A 26685-nucleotide genomic window follows, 5' to 3' on the forward strand; every position below is an offset into this window, starting at 1 on the left:
TCTGGGGGGGAGGTGAGAGACTGCAAAAAAGACAGAAAAAGGGAAAGAGGAGGGGAGGGGTGGGAAGAAACATGGTAGTACAGACGGAATGACACAGAGGCAGCAGAGAGATGAAGAGATGGAGGCTGCCAGGTCCACCGGAAGAGACCAAGAGAGACACACCTGAGACCAAGACCCACCCCAGAGACAGATGAGAGAGACTGCGGGAAAGAGGATGCAGAGGAAGAATGTCAAAAGCCAGGGCCCCGAGGGAGAGAGACCACGGAGAGAAAGAGGGGTGGAGGTGGGAATCGTCGTGAGAGGGGGCCCGGGGGCCTCCCAGGCCACCTAGCCCCACCCGCAGCCCCACCCCCGTTCCTCTCCATATTGTAGGGACCCCTCCTGGTCGCGGAAGGGCCAGATCCCTTGCCCGAGAACTCGGCACAGTCCCGTCGGCTGCCCAGCCACGGCGGGGTGCGGGCCACACTTAGGAGGACACTCCCTGAGCTCCCCTCGACTGTTCTCTTTTCCCGTCTCAGCTCTGGCCTTCCTGGGCGTCCCAAACTCGCCGTCCATCCCACTCAATACCTAGGTCTTTCAAAAGTCCCGGGATCGTAGAGACTCCTCGGCTCTCGGCATCGCGGTATCCATCGCTGTATCCTCCACCATCTCCGAGGCTGTGTGTCTTTTTGCCTGTGTCTGTTGATCGCTGTTCCTGCCCATCTCCGCCCAGTCTGGTCTCTCGCTCAGCCTCTTTCCCCGGGTTGTCGAGCCAGGGGTGAAATACGAGGTTTCCCACCTGCACAGGCACCTTAGAGGAGGAAGCTGCAAGTCGAGAGGAAGGCCCCAGAACCCCCTGGATGCCTCAGAGCATGTCCAAGTGCTCACAGCGCTGGGAACCTGCCACAGCGCGAAGTCCGGCGGTATGGCCAACGGCGGGAGGGCCAAGCTCAGCGTCTCTGAGCTGGGGAACGGAGTTCCCATTTTAAAGACGACAAACCAAGGCTCGGAAGAAACGGCCTCCAGATGGTGAAGCAGCTCGCAGCCCGGATCTGTCTTCTTCTCTGACACACCTGAGATCCTCCACATTTGATAAATTCACGGGAAATCTGGACAGTTTTCAAGACTCGAGAATGTGGTGGGCAGGGGGAGGGGAGGAGCAGGAGAGAAAAGTAGTAAGTGATGGACCCAAAACCCATTTTCTGGATTGGGGGCGGGACTGGGAGGCGGTGCTGCCAAATCCTGACAGCACCCTCTGTATTTTAATGCGTTTCGTCTTTTGACAGCTCAGTGAGAGGAGACCGCTACAGCGAGTGAAAAGAGTGGTTTGGGGATTCAGACCACCTGTGTCCAGATCCTGGCGCCACCACCAACTGGCTGTGTGACCCTGGACAAGACACTTAACCTCTCTGATTCTATTCTCTCATCTGGAAGGGGGAAAAAGGCTATAGTAATACCTATCTTCCAGAGTAGAGAGGATTAAATCGGGGAAAGTTTGTGAAAACTCTGACAAGAGCGCTGACACCCAACTCAAAAAAAAGTCAATTCCCTTCCTCCCATTCCTTCCAACCCTTGCACGTCCAGGCCCCTGCCGGAACTGAGATGGGGGCCTCGGTGGGCTGGGCAGAGCCTGGGGGGAGAAGGGCGAGCCTTCCTCAGCTCAGGGTGGGCAAAGCCGGGATGGAAGATGTTTGGTCGGCCCCTGGAGCCTCGGGGTCTGCCTGACATCTCCAGGCTTAAATAACCGTGCGCCTTTGTTATTCGTCGGCAGCAAAGTGGTTCGTTACGCCTGATTGGTCTAATTGCTTTGAAATGGGATATATTATCTATAATTATAGAGCTCTAGGAGGAGCCGGCCGGCCTCCGCTTTCATCTTCCCCAAGTGCACCCTCATGTCGCGATCACATTAATTTGGGCCATTTGAAAGGGGGGCCCCTCTCTCCCCCCGCGGATCTAGACCCCCTCACCCCCTTCCGAATTTAAAGACACAAGGAAGCCCCGGCCGGCTCTGGAGGAAAGAACTAAGGGGGGAGGGGGTGGAAGGGCAGGGCGGGAAGGGGGAAGAAACAGGGAGTCGGGCTTGTCGATTTCTCCCAGTGAAATCCTCCACTCTTGGGCAGTTCCACCCACAAGTTGGGCCCACTTAAGCGGAGGAACGAGCAAGAAGGAGAAAATGTTTTTTACTAGTAGCTTCCCCCCCCCCCCCACTTCGCATTGAAAAGAACACCACAACTCTTCAAAGGTATAAGTTCCGGGAAAGCAGAAAGCTTTTTGCTCCGAATTTGTGCCCTGGATATTCAGGCAATAGCTGAAGACTCCCTGGAGTTCTTAGCTCTCCGGAGTCTTTCTCTGGAAAGCTGTGAAATCCTCCTGAAGGATACCATCAGTGACTCCCGGACAGTTTCCCAAACCTCTGACTCCTAGCCGTTCACTTCTAGGCGACGGAGACCAAAAGACTGGAGAACTCCGGTCGGGAGGCCCCCTCCGCAAGTTGGGGGATCCCGGGGTGGTGCTTTCTGTCTACCCGTCAACCCCCCTTACCTCCAGGACAAAATACCTCCCCTCTCTCCCCCTCCGTCGCCCTCCTGGAGATTGGTGAATTCCCACCAAAATAAATCGTTCCGGGTAATCGGTTTTCATAGCACATTCATTCTATTAAAGAGGACTGTTTGGGGCTCGCTAATTGCCGGGGGATCCCACTGAGCTGCACATTTTAAAAATGCACGCGGGATTCCTGGGTCGAGGCCACAAAATGCATTGGGAAAGGGGGGGAGGGGACGTAAACAAAAACCCGACGAAGGTGACAACGAATGCCGAAGTGAGGGACCAGCCTGCAGGCTCTTCGAATCCGTGCGCAATACCCAGGTAGTGACGGAGGTCTTTCCAATGGGGTCCCTCTCAAAACAAATCTCTGTCCACGAGGCGGGAGTCTTAAAACACCACCCTTCCTCTGCAGCCACGCAGTCCCATAAAATAGGCATTTTTGGGGGAAAAAAGAACACCACCACCAGTTGCCCAGAGAGTGGCCGCAGGACACACCCTCTTTCGGAACCGAAATGCTGAGCTGATCTTTTCGGGGCATGGAGAGAGCTTTAAGATGCCCCGGAATGAGGGAAGTAGGAGCCGGGCGGGAGAGGTGGGGAGGGGAGCAGAGTGCGCGAGGACGGAAGCCTAGCGCCAGTCCCGGAGCTTTATCTGCTGCGGGCCAGCCCTGCCCTTGCCAGGCATGAATTACAGCCCGGCTTTCTTGGCTGCAGCGGCCACGCGGAGAAATGCCGGGAGTAGAAGCGCCTGGGGGTTAGTGCTGGCGGCGAGATAACAGGCGCAGCCCCCGGCCCTGTCAGCTCTCGGAACCCGCCAACCGGGAAATCCGAAAAGGCCCAGACGAAAATCAACGCAGAGAAGGCTCCCTCTCACTGCCCCAAACTTGTGCCTTTCCTCCCGCGGGAACAACGCGCCCCGGGAGACAGATGGATATTTTGGTTTTTTTTCTCTAAGTCCCTTCTCTGAGACCGTGGGTATCTTTTTCTCGCAGCCCAGTGGCGGATCGGTGGAAGAACCCCGCGCGATTCTGAGCACGGACTCCACGTGGAATCCACTCTGAACCCCTTTCCCTCTGCAGACACTCTGCTCGCCTTGCACGGGTGCTGCGGTCAACCCGCCGCGCCGAGCCAGAACAGACACTAACCCAGACCGAACCTAAAAAGATGCCGTGGGGTTCGGGACGGGTTCGCGAAGCAGAGGGGCGGGCGGCAGGGCCGGGGGCTGCGGGCGCAGGCGGTTTGCTCCCAGGAGGCGGGGGCGCGACTTCAAGGGCCCCTGCGCCGGCTGCTGCCTTTGATCGGGCCGCCGCTGGCGCCTAAAAACAACATCCTCGTCTGCCTATTAGGCGCGCTGAGGGATCGTGACAGATTGTTTATCCCCGCAATTAGCGATGCGGCCCTTCTCCCGCCGCCCGGCCGCCCGGTCCCCGGCCCGCGGCCTGGCCTTGCTGCGCCCGCCGGACACAGCCCTGAGCCCCCTCTGCGCCGCGCGCCTGCACTCTCGGGGTTCGAGCCCCAGCTCCGCCCTAAAGCAGGGGTTCTTATCTGGAGGACTCCAAGTGGGTACAGAGCCTTTGAAGTTGCTTTTGCTGATGCGCATTTTCTAGTTAGAAAGTTCTTAGTTATATTAGATTTTCAAAGTGATCTGGGAGCCAAACATTTTGCTATGGGAGACGAGGGCGGAACACAGCAGGTCCCAACCGAAAGTCACACTGCTCGCTTTTAAAATGTTGACCCATACAGCCTAGGGGCCTCGGTTTCCTCTCCCTCTTTCAACCGAGTGCAGAGCGAGATTCCGGCTCGCCCGTTCCAGGGAGAGTTTAATTGGAAGGCGGGCAATAGAAGTCGGCCATCCAGTCTGGGCTGCTAGCAAGGTGCTTGGCCTACAGCCTTGCTGAGTGTCAGGTCCCTCATCTCTGGCCTTCTATCCTTTGCACCCTCGGGCAAACCTCCAGGGTCTAGGTTTCCCTGCCTGGAGGAAGGACTCTCTATTCTCCGTGCCCCCCAGAGGTACGGTGCCTTTAGAGAGGCCGCGTCCGTGCGCCGCTCCTCCAACTGGGCCGGACGCGAGCTGGAGGCCCCAGACCCTGCCCAATGCTTGTGTTGCAGTTTCGGGAGCGCAAGAAGTCTGGAGAGGCTGCGTAAATTTCACAGACGAGAGTATTCCCGAACCCGCCCAAGGCCTTAACGTCGTGGAGCCTGCGGACAGATGGGAGGCTGCCAATGGCCCCGGCGTCCGCAGCCCGACCCCTCCTGCCAGACCCCGGACGCCGTCCGGGTAATAAAGTTCCCTCTCTAGTAATTCATTTTCCTTAATCTGGATGCCCCTAATCTACAGCTTTTATTGCGCCCAGTTAAAAGGCGAGGGAATTCGCTGTCCCTCCGCGCTCGGATAATTACCCCGAAATGGCCACGGCAGCCCCTTGTGTTTCCTGGAGATTAGAACCCCGCAGCCATCAATGGCCGGTCCCGGTGAGCCGCCAATCACTGCCGCCAGCTCCCCGGGAGCCGCCGGCCTGGGCCCCGGGATAAGAAGCCATAAAAAAGAGGTTCAGAAAACCGCCAAGCCCCGACCCGAGTTTGTGTAGATCCTCCGTCTCCCCACACCCCCAACTCATTTTCCTGTATTTTTTAACAGCAAAAATAAAATCACGTTTCCTCCGAAATTGGCAAAATAAAAATCCTCGAGCCCAGCACCAAGGATCCGTCCCAGGAGCAGTCCTCTTTTCTTGGCCGTCTCTCCCAAATGCGCCTCCCCCTACCCCCAACACACACACACACACACAAGATCAGCGATCCAGAGATAGGGACTGTTATTGTTTTTGCGGACACGCTGATCGAGGTTACGTTAAGGCCAGATCAGTGTTTTGTTGATGTTTCTGTTGGTTTTATATTCAATAAGTTCTATATCAAAAGGATCGGCTTCGTCCCCGAGCCGGTCGTCGGTATAGGTGCTGTAATCCTCCTGAAAGTTCACAGCTGGAAAGTACACATCGGGTATGAAACTCGATTTTCCATTCCAGATAACACAATGTATCTTATTGTTAACATCCGTAGCAGCACGGGAGCGTGGCTTCTTGGGCGAACTTCAGTCCAGCGCTTAGGAGACAAAGGCCCACTTTTACGCAGAGGTAAAGTTTTGAAGATTGGAACAGAAGAAAATGAATGCTGAAAGAAGAAATTAATGTTGTGTCTTTCTACTATAATAAATAACCCTGCAGATTTTTTAAACTATAAAAAGAATATATAAGAAATGGCTTCAACACAAATTATCGTGGTAGAGAAGAGGGAAGGCAGATATTGGAGGAGGACTATCCTCCACTATCCACTGGGTAGAAACAGACACAGCAACTGACTGAACAGAAAGGTAAGGGGAGAGGTAGGAGAGAGAAACAGGAAAGGAGTAGAGAAAAAAGGGAGGAATTGGGAAAGAGGGGCGATAAAGGAAGGGGAGGAGAGGGAAGAGCAGAAGAGAAGGACTGAGAACAAGGGAAAGTCCCCCAGGAACACAGTAAAATAGAGACCCAGGAGGAACCACACAGGGATAGGCGGCGCGGGCTTTAGCGCAGAGGAACGTTTCTCGAGCGCCCCCTCCCCTCCTCTGCCCTCCCGGGGCCGGACCCAGCCCTGCGCGCCCCGAGGCCCAGCGCGCCTCCGATCGAGTCCGCCGGAGCGGGGCCCAATGGATCGCGCCGGGACCGCCCCCTCGCGCTCTGATTGGCTGCCGCCGCACTGGCCTCGCCTTATTAACAAGTTCTCTGGGGAGCTGCGGCCCGACCCGGAGCCGGCTGGTGCGCCCGGGAACTCGGCCTGCGCGGCGGCGCCAGCGGATAAGCAGGCCCGGAGCGCCGGAGCTGGTCTTCTGGGGAGGGGCGGGAGGCGCGCGCGGGAGGGCCCGCCCGGCCAGGGCCCCGGGCAATCCCAGAGGCCGGCCGCGCTCCCAGCCCGCCCGAAGCTCATGCCCGGCGGCTGGCCGGAGCTGAGGCTGGAGGGGGGGCCCGGCTCTGCATGGCCCCGGCTGCTGACATGACTTCTTTGCCACTCGGTGTCAAAGTGGAGGACTCCGCCTTCGGCAAGCCGGCGGGGGGCGGCGGGGGCCAGACCCCCAGCACCACCACGGCCACGGCGGCCGCCATGGGCGCAGACGAGGAGGGGGCCAAGCCCAAAGTGTCCCCTTCGCTTCTGCCCTTCAGCGTGGAGGCGCTCATGGCCGATCACAGGAAGCCCGGGGCCAAAGACAGCGTCCTGGCGGCCTCCGAGGGCGCACAGGCGGCGGGCGGCTCCGCGCAGCCTCTGGGCTCCCGGCCCGGGTCGTTGGGCGCCCCGGATGCGCCGTCCTCGCCGCGGCCGCTCGGCCATTTCTCGGTGGGAGGACTCCTCAAGCTGCCAGAAGATGCGCTCGTCAAAGCCGAGAGCCCCGAGAAGCCCGAGAGGACCCCGTGGTTGCAGAACCCCCGCTTCTCCCCGCCCCCGGCCAGTGAGTAGCCAGAACCCAGGCGGCGGGGGAGGGGGCCAGCGGGGGTGCGGGACCCGAGGGCGCCAGGCCGCGCGCCGGCGCCTGCTTGTCTCGGGCGTCTGCGTACCTGCAGCCCGGTACCCGGGGCCCGTGCAGCAGATGGGTTGGCGGGGAGGCCGGCGGTTGATGCCTCACCCCACTCCCACCCAGGAAGAGGGTTGAGGCCTGGCTGAGGCCCAGCAGTCGGTCCACTTTCGCGGGCTCCTCGCCTTGGCTAGGCGACGCTGAGGATAGGAGTTCACTTGTAGGACACGGGTGTCTGGGCACCCTCTCCTCCTGCCCCTCCCACCCCCCAAACGACCCCAGGAGTCCCGCCTGGCTCCTCTTTCAGACCCTAAGCCCTGTTACTTCGCCGTTCCGGCAACGGGTGGGTTCTAGGGGTGCGGACACCTTTCCAGTGCTCAGAGTTTCACTTTCTCATAGTTGAAGCCTGGTGCGCCCCCTCCCCTTTTCCAACCCCTCCCCCAAAGTATTTCTTTGCCCAAAGTATTTCCTAATCTCTTGCAAAATCCTCCCCCCACACCTTCGTGTTTCAGGTAGACACTTGGTGCTCTGGGTGGATGGATCATTTAGGGGGAGGGGGCGCTCAGGTTCCAGTGGAGGGGGCGGGGCACCAAGTCAGTTAGTGGGAGGCACCCCCTCCAACATGGTAGGGAGCTCCCAAATGTCTCGGACTGGGTCATGGAAGCTGACTCCAGCCGCTAAAGACGCCTCCGGGGTCGTTCCAAGGCCTCCGGGCCCCCTGGCTTCTCTGCGCAGCGAACACACTCGGAGATATTTCAGGAGCACGGGAAATTCCCAAGTTTTCCTCGTTTCCTCTGATTATTTTGCGCGGCATAATAGCAACCCGAATTCAATGGCGTGATGCTGAGGAATGATTTTTATCTGGGGATTAAACGTCTTTGAAAGGCCAGCCCCTCCCTGGGCCTAACGGCCGGAGAAGGTGGCCCAGCGCTGGGCTGTTGCTACCGAAGGGAGTGACGTTTCCCTCGGCGCCCGCCCCTCGGGTGGCCCGGCGGAAAGCGAGTCAGGGGCCAACTGCTTCCCGGACTCTCAATGGTCTCGACCAGGGAAGAAGCAGGGATGTTAACACGAGATTTCGTTTGACTCACATCCTGGTGGCCTGAGAGCCCAAAGGATCTTTTTTTTTTTTTTAAGCGTGCAAAAAACATTGCATAATTAGGCAAAACCCGCCTGGTGAAACATTCTCGATTTGAATTAATTGCTCCCCCGAGAGCAGCTGCTGCATAGGCAAAGCGTCCTTTCCAAGACTTGAGGATTCTTTTAGGGCCTGGGTCCCGACCCAAAGTCGACGGGATCTCTGTTGTCCTGGGAATAATTTTGGTCCCTGTTTTAACTGGCCGCAGCTGCTGGGTGTGGCAGGGGTTGACTGACCCCGCAGACCCTGTCCCGGACCTGCATGAGCCCTCTGAGGTGGTGCTCGCTCACAGCCCATCCTTGAGGTGTATTTTGAAGCCGTAAGAAAAAGACACCTCGGCACCAGCAGTGTTGATCTCTGCGGACTGAGGCACACACCCCCCACACACACATTTGAAAGTGACCAGAGGCCAAGGCACTGGGGGTGGGAGAGGCGCAGGAGACAATTGAGACAATCAGAAGAAGCAGCCCCGTTAAGATGAAGCACCTCCTCAAACCATGGCACTTTTTATATTTGAGACTTCGCCCTGGTGCGACATTCGTGACATCCGGGGTCGCTCCACCTCCAGTCAGCAGGGACCGAGCTTAGAACCCTGTAGGAACGCATTGTTCCAAGGGAAAGAGTGGAAATCAGAGATCTGGATTCCAGGCCACAGAACGGCCCAGCCCAGCGCTGACCACTTAGTGGGCACAGATAAATGTTCGGCCAACGCCTAAAACTAAACGTGATCCCGGGCTGGGTGCAGGGCCTCTTTCCGTGCGTTTCACCGTTCTAACATCCGCCGTCCCAATGTGCGTGGCGTGGCGGTGGAGAAGGCCCCGCTGAGAAAGGCCTTCTTAAGCGGCCATCTAGCTTTAAGGGCTGTCCCGCCTCTCCCCAGTTATTTCGGGCCTTGAACATGGGCTCGTGTCACCTGGAATCTTAGTTTCCTCATTTGCAAAAGGTAGACAAGAACATCTACCCTGAGGGGCTGCGGTGGGAATTGGAGAAAATATTTTCCAAGCGCTTCTCATGGTGCCTGGCGCTGAGGTGCTCCACGCAAATGAAGAGCGGGTGTTGTAATTTAATATTATTCCCATTTATGGGCCGATGACTCTCCCGCGCGGGTGTCTTAACCTCCTGCGTTTCTCTCTCTCGGCCCCCTAGGGCGGCTGAGCCCCCCGGCCTGCACCCTGCGCAAGCACAAGACCAACCGCAAGCCGCGGACGCCCTTCACCACAGCCCAGCTGCTGGCGCTGGAGCGCAAGTTCCGCCAGAAGCAGTACCTGTCCATCGCCGAGCGCGCCGAGTTCTCCAGCTCGCTCAGCCTCACGGAGACGCAGGTGAAGATCTGGTTTCAGAACCGCCGCGCCAAGGCCAAGAGACTGCAGGAGGCAGAGCTGGAGAAGCTGAAGATGGCCGCCAAACCCATGCTGCCCCCCGCAGCCTTCGGTCTGTCCTTCCCCCTCGGCGGCCCCGCGGCCGTAGCGGCCGCCGCGGGCGCCTCGCTCTACGGTGCCTCCAGCCCCTTCCAGCGCGCCGCGCTGCCCGTGGCGCCCGTGGGACTCTACACAGCCCACGTAGGCTACAGCATGTACCACCTGACATAGAGGGCCCAGGGTCACCTACCTGTGGTGCCAGCCGATCTCTCCAGCAAGCAGCAGGAGCCTTCCCCCAAGGCGCTCCCCTGCTCGGCCCCGCCTGGCTCCTTCCCTTTAACCCCTACACTGCTCTGGTTTCTCCTCTCGGTTGACCCCTGAGTTCACTCTGAAGTCTGATCCCTTCCCCCAAAGCGGCTAGAAGGGTCCCATAACGCTCTTCTAGAAGCCAGATCTACCCCCTCGAGTTACAGATGGGGGAACCGAGGCCAGAGAGGCTGAGAAATGTATCCACAGTCCCCAGCAGAGTTAGTGGCTGCACCAGAACTAGAGGCCGTGCCTCCTGCACCAGGCAGGAAAAAGCGCAGAGGAATTCATGTCTGAAGATGTCGGAAACGAGAACAGTGGGAGAGAAAGAGAACTTAACAGGGGAGACGGATCCCAGGTCCTTCCACTGGAAAACTTAAGAGAACTTCAACAGCGAAACATTTGCTTTTGGGGGGAGGGATACACAGATGCGTGACAAAGGTAGGTTAAAAGGACCTCTCTCTTACCAGTACCAGAAAGAAATTGTAAAATAAAAATTAAAAATTCTGTTTCTATTTAACAGTACATTTGGGTGGCTCTCAAGATTCCCTTTGGAAGGGATTGCTGTAATATACTGTATATTTGAAATTTTATTATCATTTATATTATAGCTATATTTGTTAAATAAATTAATTTTAAGCTACAAGAAATTTATCTCCTTATTGATTTAGTCTTTTAATTTTACTTCTTGCCATCTCTTCACATGTACAGTTGCTTTCAGTTTGATGGTAGTTGGATGCCAGCAACTTTTCAAAGGTGACGACAGGATATTCAGGGACAGAGGGGGGGTGTCTTTTTGAACACACAGGACCGATCTGCGTTAGCAAAGTCAAGTGGAGAATTGAAGCAATTACCTAGGATAATTAGGCTCAATTTTCCAATTCACTTTAAGCTGAAATCGACACTTGCTCAGGCGACCCATAACCGACTCTTTCTTTTTTCTCCCCTTTTAACCTGTCTATGAAAACAAAGCGAATCACCCAAATGGTTTGATGACTGCAGACAGCTAATCCAGACAATTCCCACCCCCGCAAACCTGTTTTTCCCACAGGAGGCCAAGTGGGGGGTGGGGAGGCATTGCTTTGCTTCTCTAAATCGCCGCGCCGGTGTAGACGCGGTTTGCGGAAGTAATTTTTGAGCTCCCAGAATGTGAGCGCCTTCACACTTCCTATGACGACGCTTAAAAAAAAAAATCTTTACCGAAAACCCAGGGCGACCATATACTTCCCGCCTTGGTGTGTCCTTTGCATGAGCCCTGCCTACAAACTTGGTTTTTCTTTTATATATAGTAGGTTATATTCAGGCTACCAGGAGCGCCAAGGTTAGCCTTCTGGGGGCAATTCTGTGAGGATGTTGAAGGCAGAAAATGACCTCCAGCAAATAGAGCTTACTATGTGCCAGGCCCCGCTCTGTTCTCTTTCGAGTTGGGGGCCCTGGCTTAATTCTCACCAGATCTGCGCCCCTCCCCCCTCCCCCTCTGTCCGGCAGTGGCGGCGCCTCCAAACTCCACGCTGGGCAGCCCCCCGGCAGCCTTTGCTCGAGCCTTTGCGACGGGAAGCCAACACACCAAGGGTTGTCAGAACTCGAAGTTACCTGGCGTTGGACTCGGGGAGGGTGGACGTCTCCATGGATAGAGACCGTCTCACGACGTGGAAACCGAGTCTGTGGCGCACTGCGCGGCTTCTAGCCCTAGGGGAGGTCAGCCTCGAATTCCAAGAGAGCGCAGGGTTGCGCGCACGCGCCCCAGGTGGGCTCTCGGCTAGTGCCGGGCAAGTTCCGGGGTACCGTGGGTCTCGGATGCTGCCGTCTAGGTAGCTCTGGCAAAGGCTCTGTCCCCGCGGCTGGCGCTGCAGCCTGAACTTGTCACAACTCCCCTCCCAAGGAAAAGAAAGCAAGCTTGCTGTGGAGTGCAGTTCCGATGACCAGGCAGTCCCCGGCCTCTGGGCTGGCACAAGCACGGCCATAACCCGAGTTGGGCCTCTTCATCCCCAAGATAGGCGAGTTACATTTTAAACTGTCTTGTACTCCGTATGCCCACGCGGCCCCTTAAAGGGGCTTAGGTACATCACTATGTCTTGCAGACACTGAAAGGATATTTCCCCCCTCTATAAACACAGCATCCCGAGTGACCGCGCGCAGGACACCCTGGCTTCCACAAATCTTCCGGGTTCCTTTCTGGAACACCCCTGGCGACTCTCCTGTCTTGGGGGTTGTACTGAACTTGAAGTCAGAGAAGCCCATGTGGTTGATCCCAGCCCTGCCACTTCCTAGCTGCCTGACTTTTTGGGTAGGGAAGATCACTCTGTCTCTCCATTCCTGTTTTCTCATCTGCGAAATGGTCCTGGGAATCCTTCCCCCGCCCCCAGGATTTTGGGGAAGCGTCAACGAGCCCTTGCGCGGGAGGGCGCCCGGGTTATACGGGGCGGTCTGAACTTTCTCAGCTCACGGTGCGTCGGCAAACTGGAATCTTTTCCACCCGTGCGGGATAGGGGAATGGCGGGGCAGGATCGGGTATCTCCTCCGGCCCGGGCTCCCGGGCCTCCTGGCTCCTCGAAACTTGGCAATTTAGGGTCCAGGCAACCTTAGAGCAACATAATTGCAGTAATGAGCAACTGTTCGCGCTCAGCAGACGCACCGAGGCTCCAGCTTGGCGGTAGCTGCAGGCGAAGTGGGCGCGCCCCCTTCCCCCACCCAGCGCCTCAGCCAGTAGGGAACCGGCCACCGCCCTGGGACCCCCGCCCGAGCCCGCTGCCGCGCGCACCCCAGCCCTTCTGCAAGCCTTGGGTCCGGGTCTCCTTCCACTCCTATGTCCCCTGGTTTCCCCATTTTTGTTTCTTTTCGTTCAGCCTTTTCTTTGCCTCCCTGCTTTTGTTTCTGAATTCCCTCCCTCGATAGGGCGTGCACACATAAGGTGCTCAATAAATGTTTGCTGGATCAAGGCGGCGCGCCGCTGTGGGGTGAGGACCCTGAGCCAGATTCAGCCGGGTCCGGCGGGAATTCGAGGCGGGGCTGGGGCACTGCTTCTTGTCCAGCCCAGTCCTTGGAACGCAGTTGCTTGTTTATCAAGCGAGGGCGGAGTGGGCAGGGGTTCCCGGGTCTGGTCCTTTAAGGATCGATTTCCTTGCCTGGCAGGAAACGTCGGGTCAATCACGACGGAGTCGCCACCTACCTCGCTTGTACTTTGTGATGGAGGAGGAGCCAGCACTTAACGCAGCCTACTGTGCGCTGGAGTTCAGGCGCACGCCACCTCCCCCGCGCCTCCCAACAACCCTAGGAGATTTTTTACAAGGAAGAGCACTGCGGTTCAGAGAGGTTACGCGGTTTTCCCAAGGTCACACAGCCAATAAGGGGGAGAGCAAGGATTCCGAACACAGATTCCACTAGGGGATCCACGCTTTCCCGGTACTGCCCAGCTCCCTCTCGTTGAGGGTCACAGAGTCCGGGCCAGCAATTTGGGGCTGGGAAAACCGGCCGCTTAGAACTCAGGCCCTAGCTCTACGAATTTAACTCCTTCCAGCCCTGACCACAAGTAAGCGCTGTCCCTTGGGGAACAAGAGGGGCATCTCACCTGCCCTGCACGCTGTCTGTGAATGCGTTTTCGTTTTGTTGGGGAGGAGACGGACGTCTCAATCTGCAAAACTCAGCTTCTGACCACTCTGGCGAGACCAAAGCCCATGGCGTGGAAGCCCGCGGAGAACCGAGATTACCGGGCGGCGAGGGACCTGGGGCGCTCCTAGCTCTGGGTGCAGGTCGGCGGGGCCCGGGCGGCCAGGGACCTGCGAGGCTGGGGTGGGGCTGGAGAGCTCGCGCTAAGAGGGCCTAGTTCTAGGGTTCCTTTCTCTGCTCTATGACCCGGGGCTGAAGGCCCAGCTCTCTCAGGAGACCCAGTGAAGACAGTTACTCACGAGGCACAAGGCGGGAGCCATGAGTGCGAATCCTACCGCTGTGAGGCTGGCCCCGGGCCACGTGCCGACCGATGCCCCCTAGTGACCCACGGCGCGGAGGTGAGGCCGGCCTGGCCTCGGCCTGCGCCCAGCCTGGAGCCCTCGGGGGCGCAACGGGAAGCAGCGAGGAGAGGCCGCGGCCGCCTTTCAACTAGGCGGCTGGCGCCGGCCTGGCCTGGCCCCCGGGGCCGTGCAGCCTCCCCGACTCTGTCCCCGCCCGCTCAGCAGCTCACACCGCGGCCGGGCCGGGACACTCCCCCAGCCCCGCCGCCCGCCGCTGGGACAAACACCTTAACCTACCCCCGCCCGGTGTCCATTCTTCAGAGCACCCCAGCTCGCCCGCCCCAGACTCTTGGATTTCCTTCCGCTCCACTCAGCTCCCACTGCCGCCGTGCACCGCACCCCCGCTCCACGCCTTCGGCGACCCTCCCATCACACTGGCCTGCCTCCTCCACAGCGCCCTCCCGCGGCCCCGCAGGCCCACAGCCCCTGCTCTCGCCAGCCCCTGCCCCTTGCTGCGCTGGAGCCTGACGCTGGACTAGGCTCCCTCGGCGACAGAGAGCGCTTGCGCTTGCGCTTGAGCGCGCAAGCACGCACGCACACACACACACGAACATATATCATCAACGCATATACAACACACCAACACACAGCACAACATACATCTAACACACAGAACTGACAAATGCAAAACATGTTACAACCAACACAGATACCCAACACACATCCGATCAACACTCATCACACACACAAAGAGAACCAGCACACATCACCAACCATACACACCCAGCACACAGACCCACACAGTCAACAAATACACACACACACAAACGGCACTTCCCAAACACATGCAATTCGACACACACAACACATACACAACCAAGCCACACAGACACCCAGCCACACAAAACCAACATATGCTGCACACTGTGTACACATAAAACCAACACATATACCCAACCAAACGCACACAGCACACACCCAACGCCCACAATCAACATACACGTATTCCAATGAACACGGCTCCAGTTCATAGAGACACATCAAGGCTACGCTCCAACGTCCTACGCAAGCTCTGTCACTTAGGACCGGGTGACACTGATATTTACACATAATCTTGGGTGGGGGAGACCCACTGATAGACATTGATTGGGGGGAGATAAACTCTGAGAAATGATGTACTGAGAGGCTTCCAGCCCACAGAAAGAGACTTCAGGCAGAGGCTGAGAGAAGCCACTCAGAGACTGGGCCACAGGGCTCCACAGAGGAGCGAGCCGCATAGCCTAGAGCACAGCGGATGCGGTTAGGGGGAGATCTGCTGCGTGGAGGACACCGTGAGGGAACGTGCCCAGCGCGTGTGCATGGGACCAATCCCAGGATGTAAAAGCTTTTCCTGGGAAGCATCAAGAATCGCCCACAGGAATGCTAGGCACTCCCAAGTACCCCGGGGTGACTTCAGCTCTTCTTTCTCATCCCGGGGGTCCTCCTTGGAAACACCCTCCCCCCAACCCTCCGTCTCACACACCCGCCTTGTGCCTCTGCAGAGTCTCCAACGCCTTCCCAGGAATCAGATCCGACATCCTGCACGTGCTCCGCTGAACCCAGGCCCAAGATCTGGAATAGCCATTCAGACACCCCCGTCCTGCCCCCAACCGAGAAGGCGGTGCTTCTAGAAGCAGCCAGTTTACCGCTGGAGTCAGACCATCTGGTCTTAGGAATCCTGGTTTTGGTACTTATTAGCTGTGTGAACTTGGGCAAGTTACTTAACCTCTCTGAGCCTTTCCCCGTAGAGAAAGTGTGGAATGTGGCAACAATCCCTTTGAATTATTAAGAGTATAAAATGAAATAAAGTGCTTGTGAGATGCCTCGCACTGCCAGCAATTACCCTTGATTATGAGTACTTGAGGTGTGTGTGTGTGTACTTTCCTAGAGAATCCGAAAGAGTCGGGGCTGACGACTCAGACATGGGGGCTGGAATCCAGGTTTATGCCTTTCTGGATAGTGAATTCTAGCAAGTTGATGCTCCTCTCAGAACCTATGGAATCTGCCCCTAAAGCCTGGCTCGCAGGGCCTAGAGCATCGTGGCGGGGTGCAATAAAGACCTGTGTTTGCGGGTAGTAAAAGTGAATTCAACGGGCTGACCGGGAACAGAGAGAATGATCGGCCCCGACCAGAGGCTGAGTGGGTCCGGGCAGCAGCCCCGCCGCGGCTCCCTTTGCTGCCCACTTTTTAGGCCAGGAAACTATGGCTCCAGGCGGGCGCCGAGCGGTGGCTGGATCCCAACTCACTGCTGTAGGACCGCAGGGGCTGCCTCCTTCCCCACCCATGGGAAGCGGGTTTTGCAGGCGCGGGGCTGCGGTCTGGGTGAGGTTTCCCGTGCTCAGCGCTGCGAGTCTGTGCGTGCACACACGCGGGGCGCTGCAGGCTGTCTTTGCCCTGTTTACCAGGAGCTGGGTGGGGTAGGTTTGGGTAGATGGGGGTGCGACCTCAAAGCCTCCTCTGCGTGGGGCCACTTCCCTGCCTCCCCAGCCAGGCACCTTCAGGAATCCTCGGCCCCTGTCACTTTGTCCACACTCAGGTGAGCTACCCCGAGGGAAGGCTGAACTCTGCGTTTGGGGATGCTACTTAAAAGATACCCCGTTTTCTCTCTGATGACCGGTTCCCTGCTTCTGTCCTCCGGTGGCAGTTGGGGCTCTTCTACCAAACAAGTGGCCAATGTCAGGGCCACTCCTACTGGAAGTAAATATTTGGGGCAGGCTGAGTGACACCCCACCCCCACCCCCCCACCCCCGATTCTCTGAGACTCAGGCTCCATGTCTGCTAAGTGGGCACAGCAATGACTCCTGGGAGGGTTGGAGAGAGCTAAAGGGAAAGAGCTCTCCCCAGGTCTGTTGGTCTGTTATATCACCTGCGTTCCCAAGCTGGGGCTGGGAAATAACAATGGACCTATCCTTCCAGATGTGACTGTGGTAATGTGTAGAGCCCTTGCATGTACAAGAACCATTGCAGGCACTCCACGTGGATTATGTCAACGAATCCTCACTACCAGGAGGGCATGCGCCATTGGTATCCCCATTTCATAGACGAGGAAACTGCAGCATAGGTCGAATGACTCAGGAAAAAGCACACAGCTAATGAGAGCTGGAGCAGAGCTTCTGAACGAGGCAGCCTTTGCTGGGCGCTGTCACCTAGCCTCTCACTTCTCCGAGCCTCAGTTTTCTGGCCCCGGGAATGGAGTCACATTCAGGCTAATGCAGAGGAAGCTGGGGTGACTCGACCTGGAACGTGCCTGGGGAGCAGGAGAGCATGCAGCACAGTGGAGGGATGGCCATGATCACACTCTGCGCTGGTCGTGCTGATACCCTCTGTGGCTGCTATGGCTGGCCAATTGGAAGTCGGGATGCCTGGATCCCCCAGGGCATGGGTGGGTGGTCCTAAGGGTGGGGGATGAGTGGGTGAAAAGTGGCAGGGGTGTTCTTGTCCTCGGATGGTGGTGGGAAGGATGGAAGATTCTGTACCACTGCGAACCCAGAATTAATCCTTTAATCCTCTCCCTTAGACTCAGACCCACTATTAACCCATATTACAGGTGAGGAAACCAAGTCACAGGGCGGGTAAGTGACTTGCCAAGGGTCACACAAGTGCCTAAGACCGGATCAGTGTTTTCCATCAACCACTGCCCATACCTCCAGCGTGAATGCAGAAACTCATCTGAATGGCAACAAAGCCACCAGGAAGCACTGGCACCTGGGCCAGAGCACTTGGCAGAATCCCCCTCGGACCACAGTCAGAACTGACCAGGTTGCCTTGCTCTGGGTGCTCGGTGCCTCCCTAAACCCACGTCCGATTTGGAGAAACCATTCTGGACATCGCCTTAGAGATGTGCCGTTGTCGCCAATGGGATCAATGTCCTCATGTACAGATGAGAAAACTGAGGCTTGAAGGGGTCGTGCTATCTGGCCAAGGTCACAAACTGAAAGTCTGTGTCCAGTGTACTTTCATTAATTCATTCAATGGTTGAACAAGACAAACACACTAACAAATACGAACTTCAGGTAGAGATGAATGCTTTGAAGGGAGAAGATAACAGGACAGCGACAGGAAGCACAATGGGAACGGTCAAGGTGGACCTCTCTACGGAGGCGACCTGTGAGCTAAGACCCAAAGGGCGAAGAGGAGCCAAGGGAAGTATCTCCCATGGAGAGGGACCAGCCAGTGCAAAGGCCCTGAGGCGGGAAGAGGCTAGCCAAGGCTGAAACTGGCCTCTGTCGAATTAAAAGTAGGAGGCCTACAGGGTCCACTTTGCAGTTTCTGAAGCTCTGGGAGATGTTAGCAAGGAGAACGGTGGGGGCGGAATAGGAGGGACCGCGGGCCCCAGTTAGAGGGAAAGTGATGGCGACTTGGACCAGGGTGACCGCTGAAGAGATGCTTTTTTCTTGATAACCTTCCTTCTCTTCTGCGCCTCTCCCCCCTCCGACACCTTCGGAGAGAGTTTCTGGAGAAGCTTGGCAACCCGGCGGGGTGAGGCAAGCCCCAGGCCCCACTGTATTTTCTCTTCCCTTCGGAGCTCATTCAGATTCGAGACTCCGCCCCCCGGCGCCCTGGTCCCGCCCTGGAGTCCCTGGAACCCGGCCGCGCCAGTCCTAGAGCCAGCTGGGCCTCAGCTGTGGGGCGGAGTCCGCCGCGGACACCCCCCGCGACGACCGCAGCTCACAACTACGGTCCCCCGCCCCTCCCTCTGACACCCGGCCTGGCTCCCGAGGCCCAGCTGTGCGCCAGCTGTGCGGTCCCGCCCCGGAGTGCGCTCCCGGAGCTCAGCCGTCCTCCAGGGCCTGTCCGATCCATCTCGCATTTTAGGAGACTGAGGCCTGGACGCCAGCGAAGGAAGAGGATTGCCTGCTATTGGGCAGGGGCGGGTACATGACTCTGCGCCCAGCGCCTGCCTTGCACAGTCCCATTTAATCCTCACGAACCGACGACAGGATTCTTATCGTTACCGCTTTGCACACAGCAGCACACTGCTGCCCAGCGAAGTGAAGGTACTTGCCCAGGGCCACGTGGCTAGACAAGATTCCAAGCCACACCCTGGAAGTCAAGCCAGGTGCCCAGGGCACAAAAGTTGGGGAAGCACTCACTCTCGGGGCTGTGTGAGTGCAGGGTGGGCACACGGAGGGAAGGGACTACATGTCCAGAGAGTGAAGATACCCCCCCTCAATTATCTGAATAATATCTGCTCCTTTGGTGTTATTAACAAAGGTGGAGCCTGCGCTCCCTGCCCTGACCCCCACTTTATTCATGCTTCAAGTCTTGCACCAAGTACATCTGTCAACATCGTTTCTTCCTGTGAGCTGAGGGCAGGCTGTGGTTTGATAGATTTGTTTATGCCAGCGCCCAGTACAGCCCCAGCTGGGGAAGCAAGTACCGCATCCCCTAAATGAGCGCTTACTCTGAGCCAGACGCTGTGCCAGGCGCGTAACACGCGCTATTTCACTTAATTCATCCTATGACCTTCAAAGAAAAGATTGTCTTTACTCCCTTTCTTAGACACGTCAGTTGTGCTCCACACATGTCAAGTGACCCGTCCAAGGTCACTAAGCAGCTTCCGGGTGAACCCTCAGGAACCTGGACTCTTGACCGGGATACCCAGTTTTCCTCCATGCTGGGGCCGGGCAGGGTGGGGGGCGGGAGGTGGTTTCGAAGGAGAAATTCGGGAGGTGAGGCCTGAGCTGGAAACTTCATGGCGCATTGATTTGGGTGGGGGACGCAAGGAGGCGCCCTGCGAATATTTCTGCTCTCTTAAAACGCCTGTCGGCTGATACCTGAGGCTCATCCAGGTCAAATCGAACTGCTCAGGGTCCGCGGCTGGGGTGTCGGATCCGAGAGGCCAGGTCAGCGGACCCCCTGGCCCAGTAAACGCTACTGGGCTCGTGGATGAGAGCTTGGGGCAGGTGCACCGCCTGCGTCCTGGCCTCGATTTCTAGAAGGGGAGCCCTCAGTCTGACTCCATAGGTCCCCTGAGAGCCGGGCTGGAGGAGGCAGGAAAAGGTGGTGAGGACCCTGAGAGGACGTTCTTCTTACCCTTCCTTCACCCCGCCCCAATTCTTTTCCCTTTCTCACCTTTAATTTTCAATGTGATTAAGATAGTTTCTTATGTTAAAAGGTGTGAAGTGACCACTGGAGACCCTGGGCCACCCACTCATTTGATGAGTGTTCATTGTGTCAGGCAAGCCGGGAGAGGTGTTGGGGACAATGCTGTGACAAGACAAGGTGCTGGTCCCTGAGCAGCTTGGAATGAGAGTGGAGGCTGCTGGCACTAACAATGACATGAAAACAGATGTTGTCAAGCCAGGTGGTATGATGAGGATGTGTCTGGGAGCATGGGATCCCTGACGGGGGAATGTAGGGAACATTTTAATAGAATAAAGGCCCTCCAGGCCAAGGGACCAGGAAATGCAAAGGTCCCCCATCACTGACGTGGGTAGAATTTTGCAGTTTCGAGCATCCTTTAGCAGTGGAAAGGCACTGGCATGATTTGCCTGGAAAACGGACATCTCTGCTTTTAAACCGAATTCACAAATCTGGTCTCCTTTGATTTTCATCATCTAGCGTGCAGTTGGGACAGGTTCTCACTGTGCCCGTTTTACAGATGAGGGAACTGAGGCCCAGTGCCCTGCCATGGCCCCTCAGTGCATGAGAGGGTAAATCTGGGGTGAGAGGGCAAACCTGAGTCATTCCGTGACACCCCAGCTGACTCCAGATGGACTGGTTTCAGGTGATTGCTTAGATCTACGTCTGCCTCCCACCAGCACATCCATTTAAGGAAGGACGAGGCATGCAGTTTGGATGGGCCGGCTGAAGGTATCAGAGCATGCATCAGAGCGAGAGCGAGAGCGAGAGTGAGCGAGGGCGCGTGCGCGCGCGCGCGAGAGCGCACTGTCTTGCTGAGTGGCCTCTGGAGAGGCTCAGGAAGTCTTGGTGTCTGAAGATCTACAATTTTACAAATGTTCGTTGATCTTGGGGGTCTTCATTTTCCTGAGTCAAATCTGCTCCTCCTGGGTGGAATTCTAAGTTGCCTGGGGAGTCCTTGTTTCCACCTGGGAGGGTGTGCCTACCACTGGTCTCCATCTGCAGCTGGGTGAGTCCAGCACTGCACTCAGGCCCGCCTCACCAGGATTGAATGGGAGCTCTGAAATTCTCTGATGGGATGAAGCCCACCCCCTACCCCTGCCTGCAGGGGCCATTCTGATTTTGTTCTCATGCTGAGCTGGCTTCATGGGCCTGTGACCAGTGTGGTCACACTGGGACCCACTCTCAGAAGGGTCCCAGGCTGGGGGTTTAATGCTGTAGTCACCATCTCAAAGTCCTTAGTAATTTGACCGTTGAGTTTACATTTTGTAAGTGATGTCTTATGTGCTGGGGGCTTGGACCTGTCTCCAGCTGCCTCCCCGGGACAGTTTTTGGCTGTCTGCTCCCCTCCTTCCTGGTAACTCAGGACCCACCCAGCCTCCTCCTCTGCTCCCTCCCAGTGACTGCTGCTGCTTCTCTCCATCTGGCAGGGGCCAGTGTGCCAGGGTGCGCAGACATGCCAGGGCATCTGGAGGTGGGGCATGGTGGGCGAGCGTGTCCCATGGGCAACTTGGGAGGGGTGAGCCTCTTGTCCACCCTGATCCGGGAGCCCAGCACATTCCAGCATAGAGATTGCAACACCCCTGGGGATCACCCGTTTGCCAAGGGTCGGGGCAGGGGGTCCGAGGGAAGAGGAGGTACCTGGCCCATTCGACTTCCCCATCGTTGGTTAGGTCTGGTGGCTGTCGGGATGGGGGGCCAGGCAGCTGGTGGAGTGGGCACGTGCAGCCAGGTCACACGTGGGGCCCCCCAGACACCTGCCAGTGTCCCTGTGAACGCAAGGGGGTGACACCACATAGGAAACCCCTCTACAGGACAAGAGTGAGGCCACAGGGAGAGGCAAACACTTTCTACGTGAGCCCCTTTAGCACACTTTCACCCCTGCTTTTTGAAAAAGGGGCTGTGCATTTTCTCTTTGACCTGGACCCCACAAACTATGCAGCCAGTCTTGCCCCCGTGTGCCGGGTGGCTCGTGGGTTTTTCTTGCTGGAGGCCCAGTATCGCTCACCCGACCCGCAGCGCTGCTCCTCCAGGGGTCTGGGCAGAGGTAAGAGCAAGCTCTCAGCTAATAAGTCTTCGTAAAATGGGATGCCCGGCTCCCACACGAACCCCAGCTTTACAAGGAGGTGCTCTTGGCCGCACACCCGCAGGAACTGCTGCTTCGGTTCAGGGGTGACGTGTCTGCCATGTTCTGGGAGTTCCAGGCTCAGAATCAGAGAGCTAGCTGGACACGGAGACAGCCAGTCATGGGTGCAGGTCCTGATGGGCCATAGGAGGAAACTGAGGCCCAGAGAGAGTTGCTGACAGTCTGGGGGTCTCACTGGGCAGAGGAGCAGAGTGAGGTCAGGCACTCAGGTCATCTGGTCCAGCTTAAGTCCAAAGCAAACATCCCTGCTGTCCCCCTGCCTTCAGTGAGCTTTGATATAACGGTTTCTAAGACCCTTTAGCTTGCTGCTTGGTCCATCCTGTCCAGTTCTCCATAGCAGCTGCAGAAGGGACCTTTAAAAACTTGAAATCTGATCATTTCACTCCCCAGCTCTAAACGCCTCAATGGCTTCCCATCTCCTTCACAGTGAATTGCAGAGTCCTTACCCTACAAGGCCCTACGTGATCTGCCCCACTGCCCCCTATGACTTTTGCGATGGTAACTCCTCTGGCCTTCTGGATGTCTCTCAAGCTCAGCACACATACCCCTGCCCCAGGGCCTTTGCACTTCCTGTTGCCTTTGCCTGCAGTGCTTTTCTCTGGGTATTTGTATGCCTGCAGGCTCTTTCTCTCTCTCAGGTTTCGCTCCAGTGTCTCAGAGAAGCCTTTCCTACTCCCCCTGTCTAAAATTGCATTGTCTTCACTGCATGATCACGATTAAGCTTGCTTTGTTTCTCTTCATATAAATCACTACCTGAGAGCCGAGTGTGTGTTTACATGTTTATGTATTTCCTGTCTCTTTCCAGCTTGACTCTCAACACCATGAAGCAGTGACTGTGCCCCAGCACGTGGGACAGTGCTCAGTGCATAGTAAGGCTTCAGTATTTATTAATTAAATGAAGACTTCTCATCTCACACACAGGAGGAGCCCTGAGAGGTTCTGTGGGCAGCTCTAGGCCCTGCAGGTCTGGGGGAGCAGCTGGCTGGCAAACTGGGCCCCTGAACAATGGGCCCAGTTTTTGGTCTCTGTCCACACTGCTGCCCATTTCTCAGAGGAGGCCCTGGGAAACCTGGATACCCAGGAGGCAGGAAGATGGGTACTGAGAAGTCAGCAGCTTCCCATCTGACAGCCCCGGGAACACAGATTTAGGGGAAAATGGTAAAGGAGGAAAAGGCCATCATTTCCATGCAGGCCTGGCAGCTCTCACATCCTGCTACGTCCCTGTCCAGAGTGAAGGCAGGACACCTTGAGATTCAAAGGAGGGACGGGCTTGGCGTGCACAGGGAGTTGATGTTGATGGAGCTGAGAGCCATTCTTGGAGCCAGGAAGCTCGGGTTCAAGTGCTGGCTGCTCGCTAACTGGCCACGTGAACTTGGGCATGTTTCTTTGCTTCTCTAGTTAACAGTTTTTTCATCTGTGTAATGGGTGTCGTAATTCCTGCCTCATGGGACCAGTATGGGGATTAAATGAGTCAATGCATGTGACATATTTGGAATAGTGACAGGGACTTAGTAAGGTCTCAAAATTCCCCACTACTATCAGGTTCCTGGACTCAGAAGCCAGAAAGCCTGAGGCTTGGTTCCTGCTCTCCTGCCCACCCCTGCCGCAACATCAGCTAGTGTGGGAGAGAAAAGAGAGGAGGAGAAATACCGGGGGAAGAGACACACAGATACGTCCCCCAGCTGCACTCTCCTCTTGTAGACTCTCACCCCAAATCAGCGAGGCTGACAAAGCAGGAGTTATAACTCCCTTGTGCCAAACAAGGAGACCAAGGGCCAGAAAGTTTGGGGTATTTGCCTAAGGTTGCACAGGGAGGAATGGACTAGAATTAGCCCGGATGTTTGGATTCCTGGACCCGTGCTCCGTTCCCATCACATTTTCACACTGGCCTGCTTTTCCTAGCATCTGCCTTCTGCATTACAGCTGGCTGCCTTTTTTATTTTCTAGTTTTTTCAGGACTTGGATGAGCCGGAGCCTGAAGACATAATAGCGAGTTGGACCCTGTTTCACCACTGATCCCAGGCCAGGGCATGGCCACTAAATGCTAGGGCTCTCACAGAAGCTTTTGCCCTCAGTCTGTGATGTCTGTGAGATCACTCCTGACAAGGATTTCCCAGAAGTTCTTAAAGTACAGGTGAAGGTAGGAAATTCTGCTAGGATGAAATTAAGATAAGGATATTTAAGTCCTTAGCATTTGGGTACTTTTCTGTGTGTCGTTAGGGTAAAGAAAGAATGATTTTTGTTTGCTGAGCACCTACTCGGTTCCTTACTCCCGTTCTTTAGTATAATGGACACATCAATATGTGACACGGCATCTTGTCCCAGTTGTTCAGGGAATACTGGAGCCAAGAGTGGGTAAGTCAGTTGCTCAGGATCATGCAGTTAATGAGCCTGTATCTGGAATTCAAATTAAGCTCTGTGTGACTGGAATGCCCATGTCCATGCAATCCCGCCACGCTTGCTTTAAGTGCCTTTAAACACATTAGCAAGCTCTGAAAGCACTGGATATGGTTTCAAAAATACACATCGAGTAAAACACTTATAAGAAGAAAGAATGTTGGGGAAAAAAGCAAACTACAAACAAACCAACCCCAAACTCTCTCCTGGTGTTGATGGTTTTCACTGGAGATGATACAGAACCAGAACTCTTAAAATCAGTCTTTGGACTTGTTAGTAACAGCCTGGTAAGAGAATGCTAATGAAATGTCATTAGTTTTTTTTCTTGTTCAAACCACATTTCAAATAATTCGGTTCGTCATCCCCTTTTTACGAGGAACAAAAACAAATGTTTTCCAAAGCTTCAAACCAAAATCTCTGTGTGGGTTTCTTGTTTTGAGCCAAATATTTTGTGTCTTTTCCCAAGTGGGAATTCCCCCCCCTCCCCTCACTGTCTGTCTGTTGTTCCAAGTCCTCTGTGTCTTGCTGGTCCAACTTTCCCCTTCCCCATCTTAGAGGCTAGCCTTTCTCCCCACAGAGAGTCAGAGTCCTGGGTTCAAATCCCAGATCCTTTTTTGTTGCCCACTAAACAATTAGTTTTTGTTTTAATATAAGCCATACTTTAAAGACATTCCCACTGAAAAATAAACAAGAGTACTCAGAGTATAGAGCATATGTCCACTCTTCTCCCCAGAGATGATAGGCTTTTTAAATTTTTAGAATTAATTTTGACTTTTTATTAAAGAAGTAAGTTTGTATAGTTTTTACAGTCAAATGGTTTAAAAGGCTTATAATGACAAAGAGCAGCCTCCATCCTGCCCACCTCCATTCTTCTGCCCAGATGCAACCATTTTCAACTTTTAGTTATTCCTTTTGGCATTTTCTTCCCTCTTTCTAAGTAATATCTCTCCACTAATAATTCTTTTTTTTTTTTTTTTTTTTTTTTTTGCGGTACGCGGGCCTCTCACTGTTGTGGCCTCTCCCGTTGCGGAGCACAGGCTCCGGATGTGCAGACTCAGCGGCCATGGCTCACAGGCCCAGCCGCTCCGCGGCACGTGGGATCTTCCCGGCCCAGGACATGAACCTGTGTCCCCTGCATCGGCAGGCAGACTCTCAACCACTGCGCCACCAGGGAAACCCACTAATAATTCTTGATTTTTTCTGTATCAAACCATTATCAATGGACTTTCTGTTACCAAGATGAAATTTGCTTACACTAGTTCCCCCAATTATCCTCCCACGAGTCTAATTTCATTTTTTGTTAAATCAATATTCAGTGTTTATTATTATGACCATGTAAATTGTGTTCACAATCATACCACATAGTATGCTAACTTTAATTACATTTCCTGTCTTGTATAGCTTTTTCTTCTTTCTGGGGTTGATAATTGCCTTTACATTTTATTTAATTTCCTATGTGTCTGTAGTTAATTCATCTTCTCACTTTTTCAGAAATGGAAACTCTTCTGGGCAAATTCACACATACCAGGTAATGTCTCAGATCCATTTTCTCCCCCTTGCAGTCATTTCTCTTGGAGAGAAGTACCCTCTTACCACTGGTTGTCATCTAGGCCACTACACAACTGTCAGCCTTGAATGTCTCTTTCCCATCACCCAGGAAGTTCCCTTTGCCCCTCTCCTGGGTTGGATCCCTGATTTCCTGAGTTTCACGCTTTTTTTTTTTGCTTGGTTTATTTCCTGTGTTGGTGTAGATCTCTTTCAGTAACTTTCTGAGGCAGGGTGCATGGAAGGTAAATTTTTCAAAATTTTGCATGACTGAGATTGTCTTCATTTCACTCTCACATTCCAAAGATAGTTTGTTTGCCTGTACATTTGCTCCAGCAACCTTGGAACCATTTCTCTGTGGTCTTCCCACTTCCAGCTACTGATGGTCTGATGTCATTCTGATTCCTACTTTATCTCTCTGTAGGCATTTGGGATCCTTCCCTTATTCCTGTTGCTTGGGAATTTCATCATCATGTACTTTGGTGTGGTTCTTTTCTATTCTTTGTGTTGGGCCCCAGGTGAGTAATTTCAATCTGGAAACCTATGGCCTTCAGTTGTAAGAAAGCACCTGAATTGTTAATCTGATCATTTCTCTTTCAGACTTCCTATTATGTCCTATCATTTGGTTGTTAACCTGCTTAAATTGATACTTTAACTTTGTTTTTT

At 55.2% G+C, this 26685-nt stretch overlaps 1 protein-coding gene across 1 annotated transcript; it reads left to right on the forward strand.

The window, feature by feature from the left end:
• The first annotated feature begins 6296 nt into the window (after window positions 1–6296).
• Window positions 6297–10507, forward strand: MSX1 (msh homeobox 1). Its single transcript, XM_004269627.3, has 2 exons — window positions 6297–6999; window positions 9344–10507. Exons 1-2 carry the CDS (start codon window positions 6531–6533, stop codon window positions 9784–9786), a joined length of 912 nt encoding a protein of 303 aa, XP_004269675.1. The 5' UTR covers window positions 6297–6530; the 3' UTR covers window positions 9787–10507.
• Window positions 10508–26685: the final 16178 nt, after the last annotated feature.

Source organism: Orcinus orca, chromosome 4, assembly GCF_937001465.1.
Source record: "Orcinus orca chromosome 4, mOrcOrc1.1, whole genome shotgun sequence".
Taxonomy (NCBI): Eukaryota; Metazoa; Chordata; class Mammalia; order Artiodactyla; family Delphinidae; genus Orcinus; species Orcinus orca.

Excerpts from the sequence above, each read along its gene's own strand:
- MSX1 (XM_004269627.3), top strand. The coding sequence starts at position 6,531 with ATGGCCCCGGCTGCTGACATGACTTCTTTGCCACTCGGTGTCAAAGTG. Across the intron at positions 7,000-9,343 it reads CTTCTCCCCGCCCCCGGCCA|GGCGGCTGAGCCCCCCGGCC; the intron begins GTGAGTAGCCAG and ends TCGGCCCCCTAG.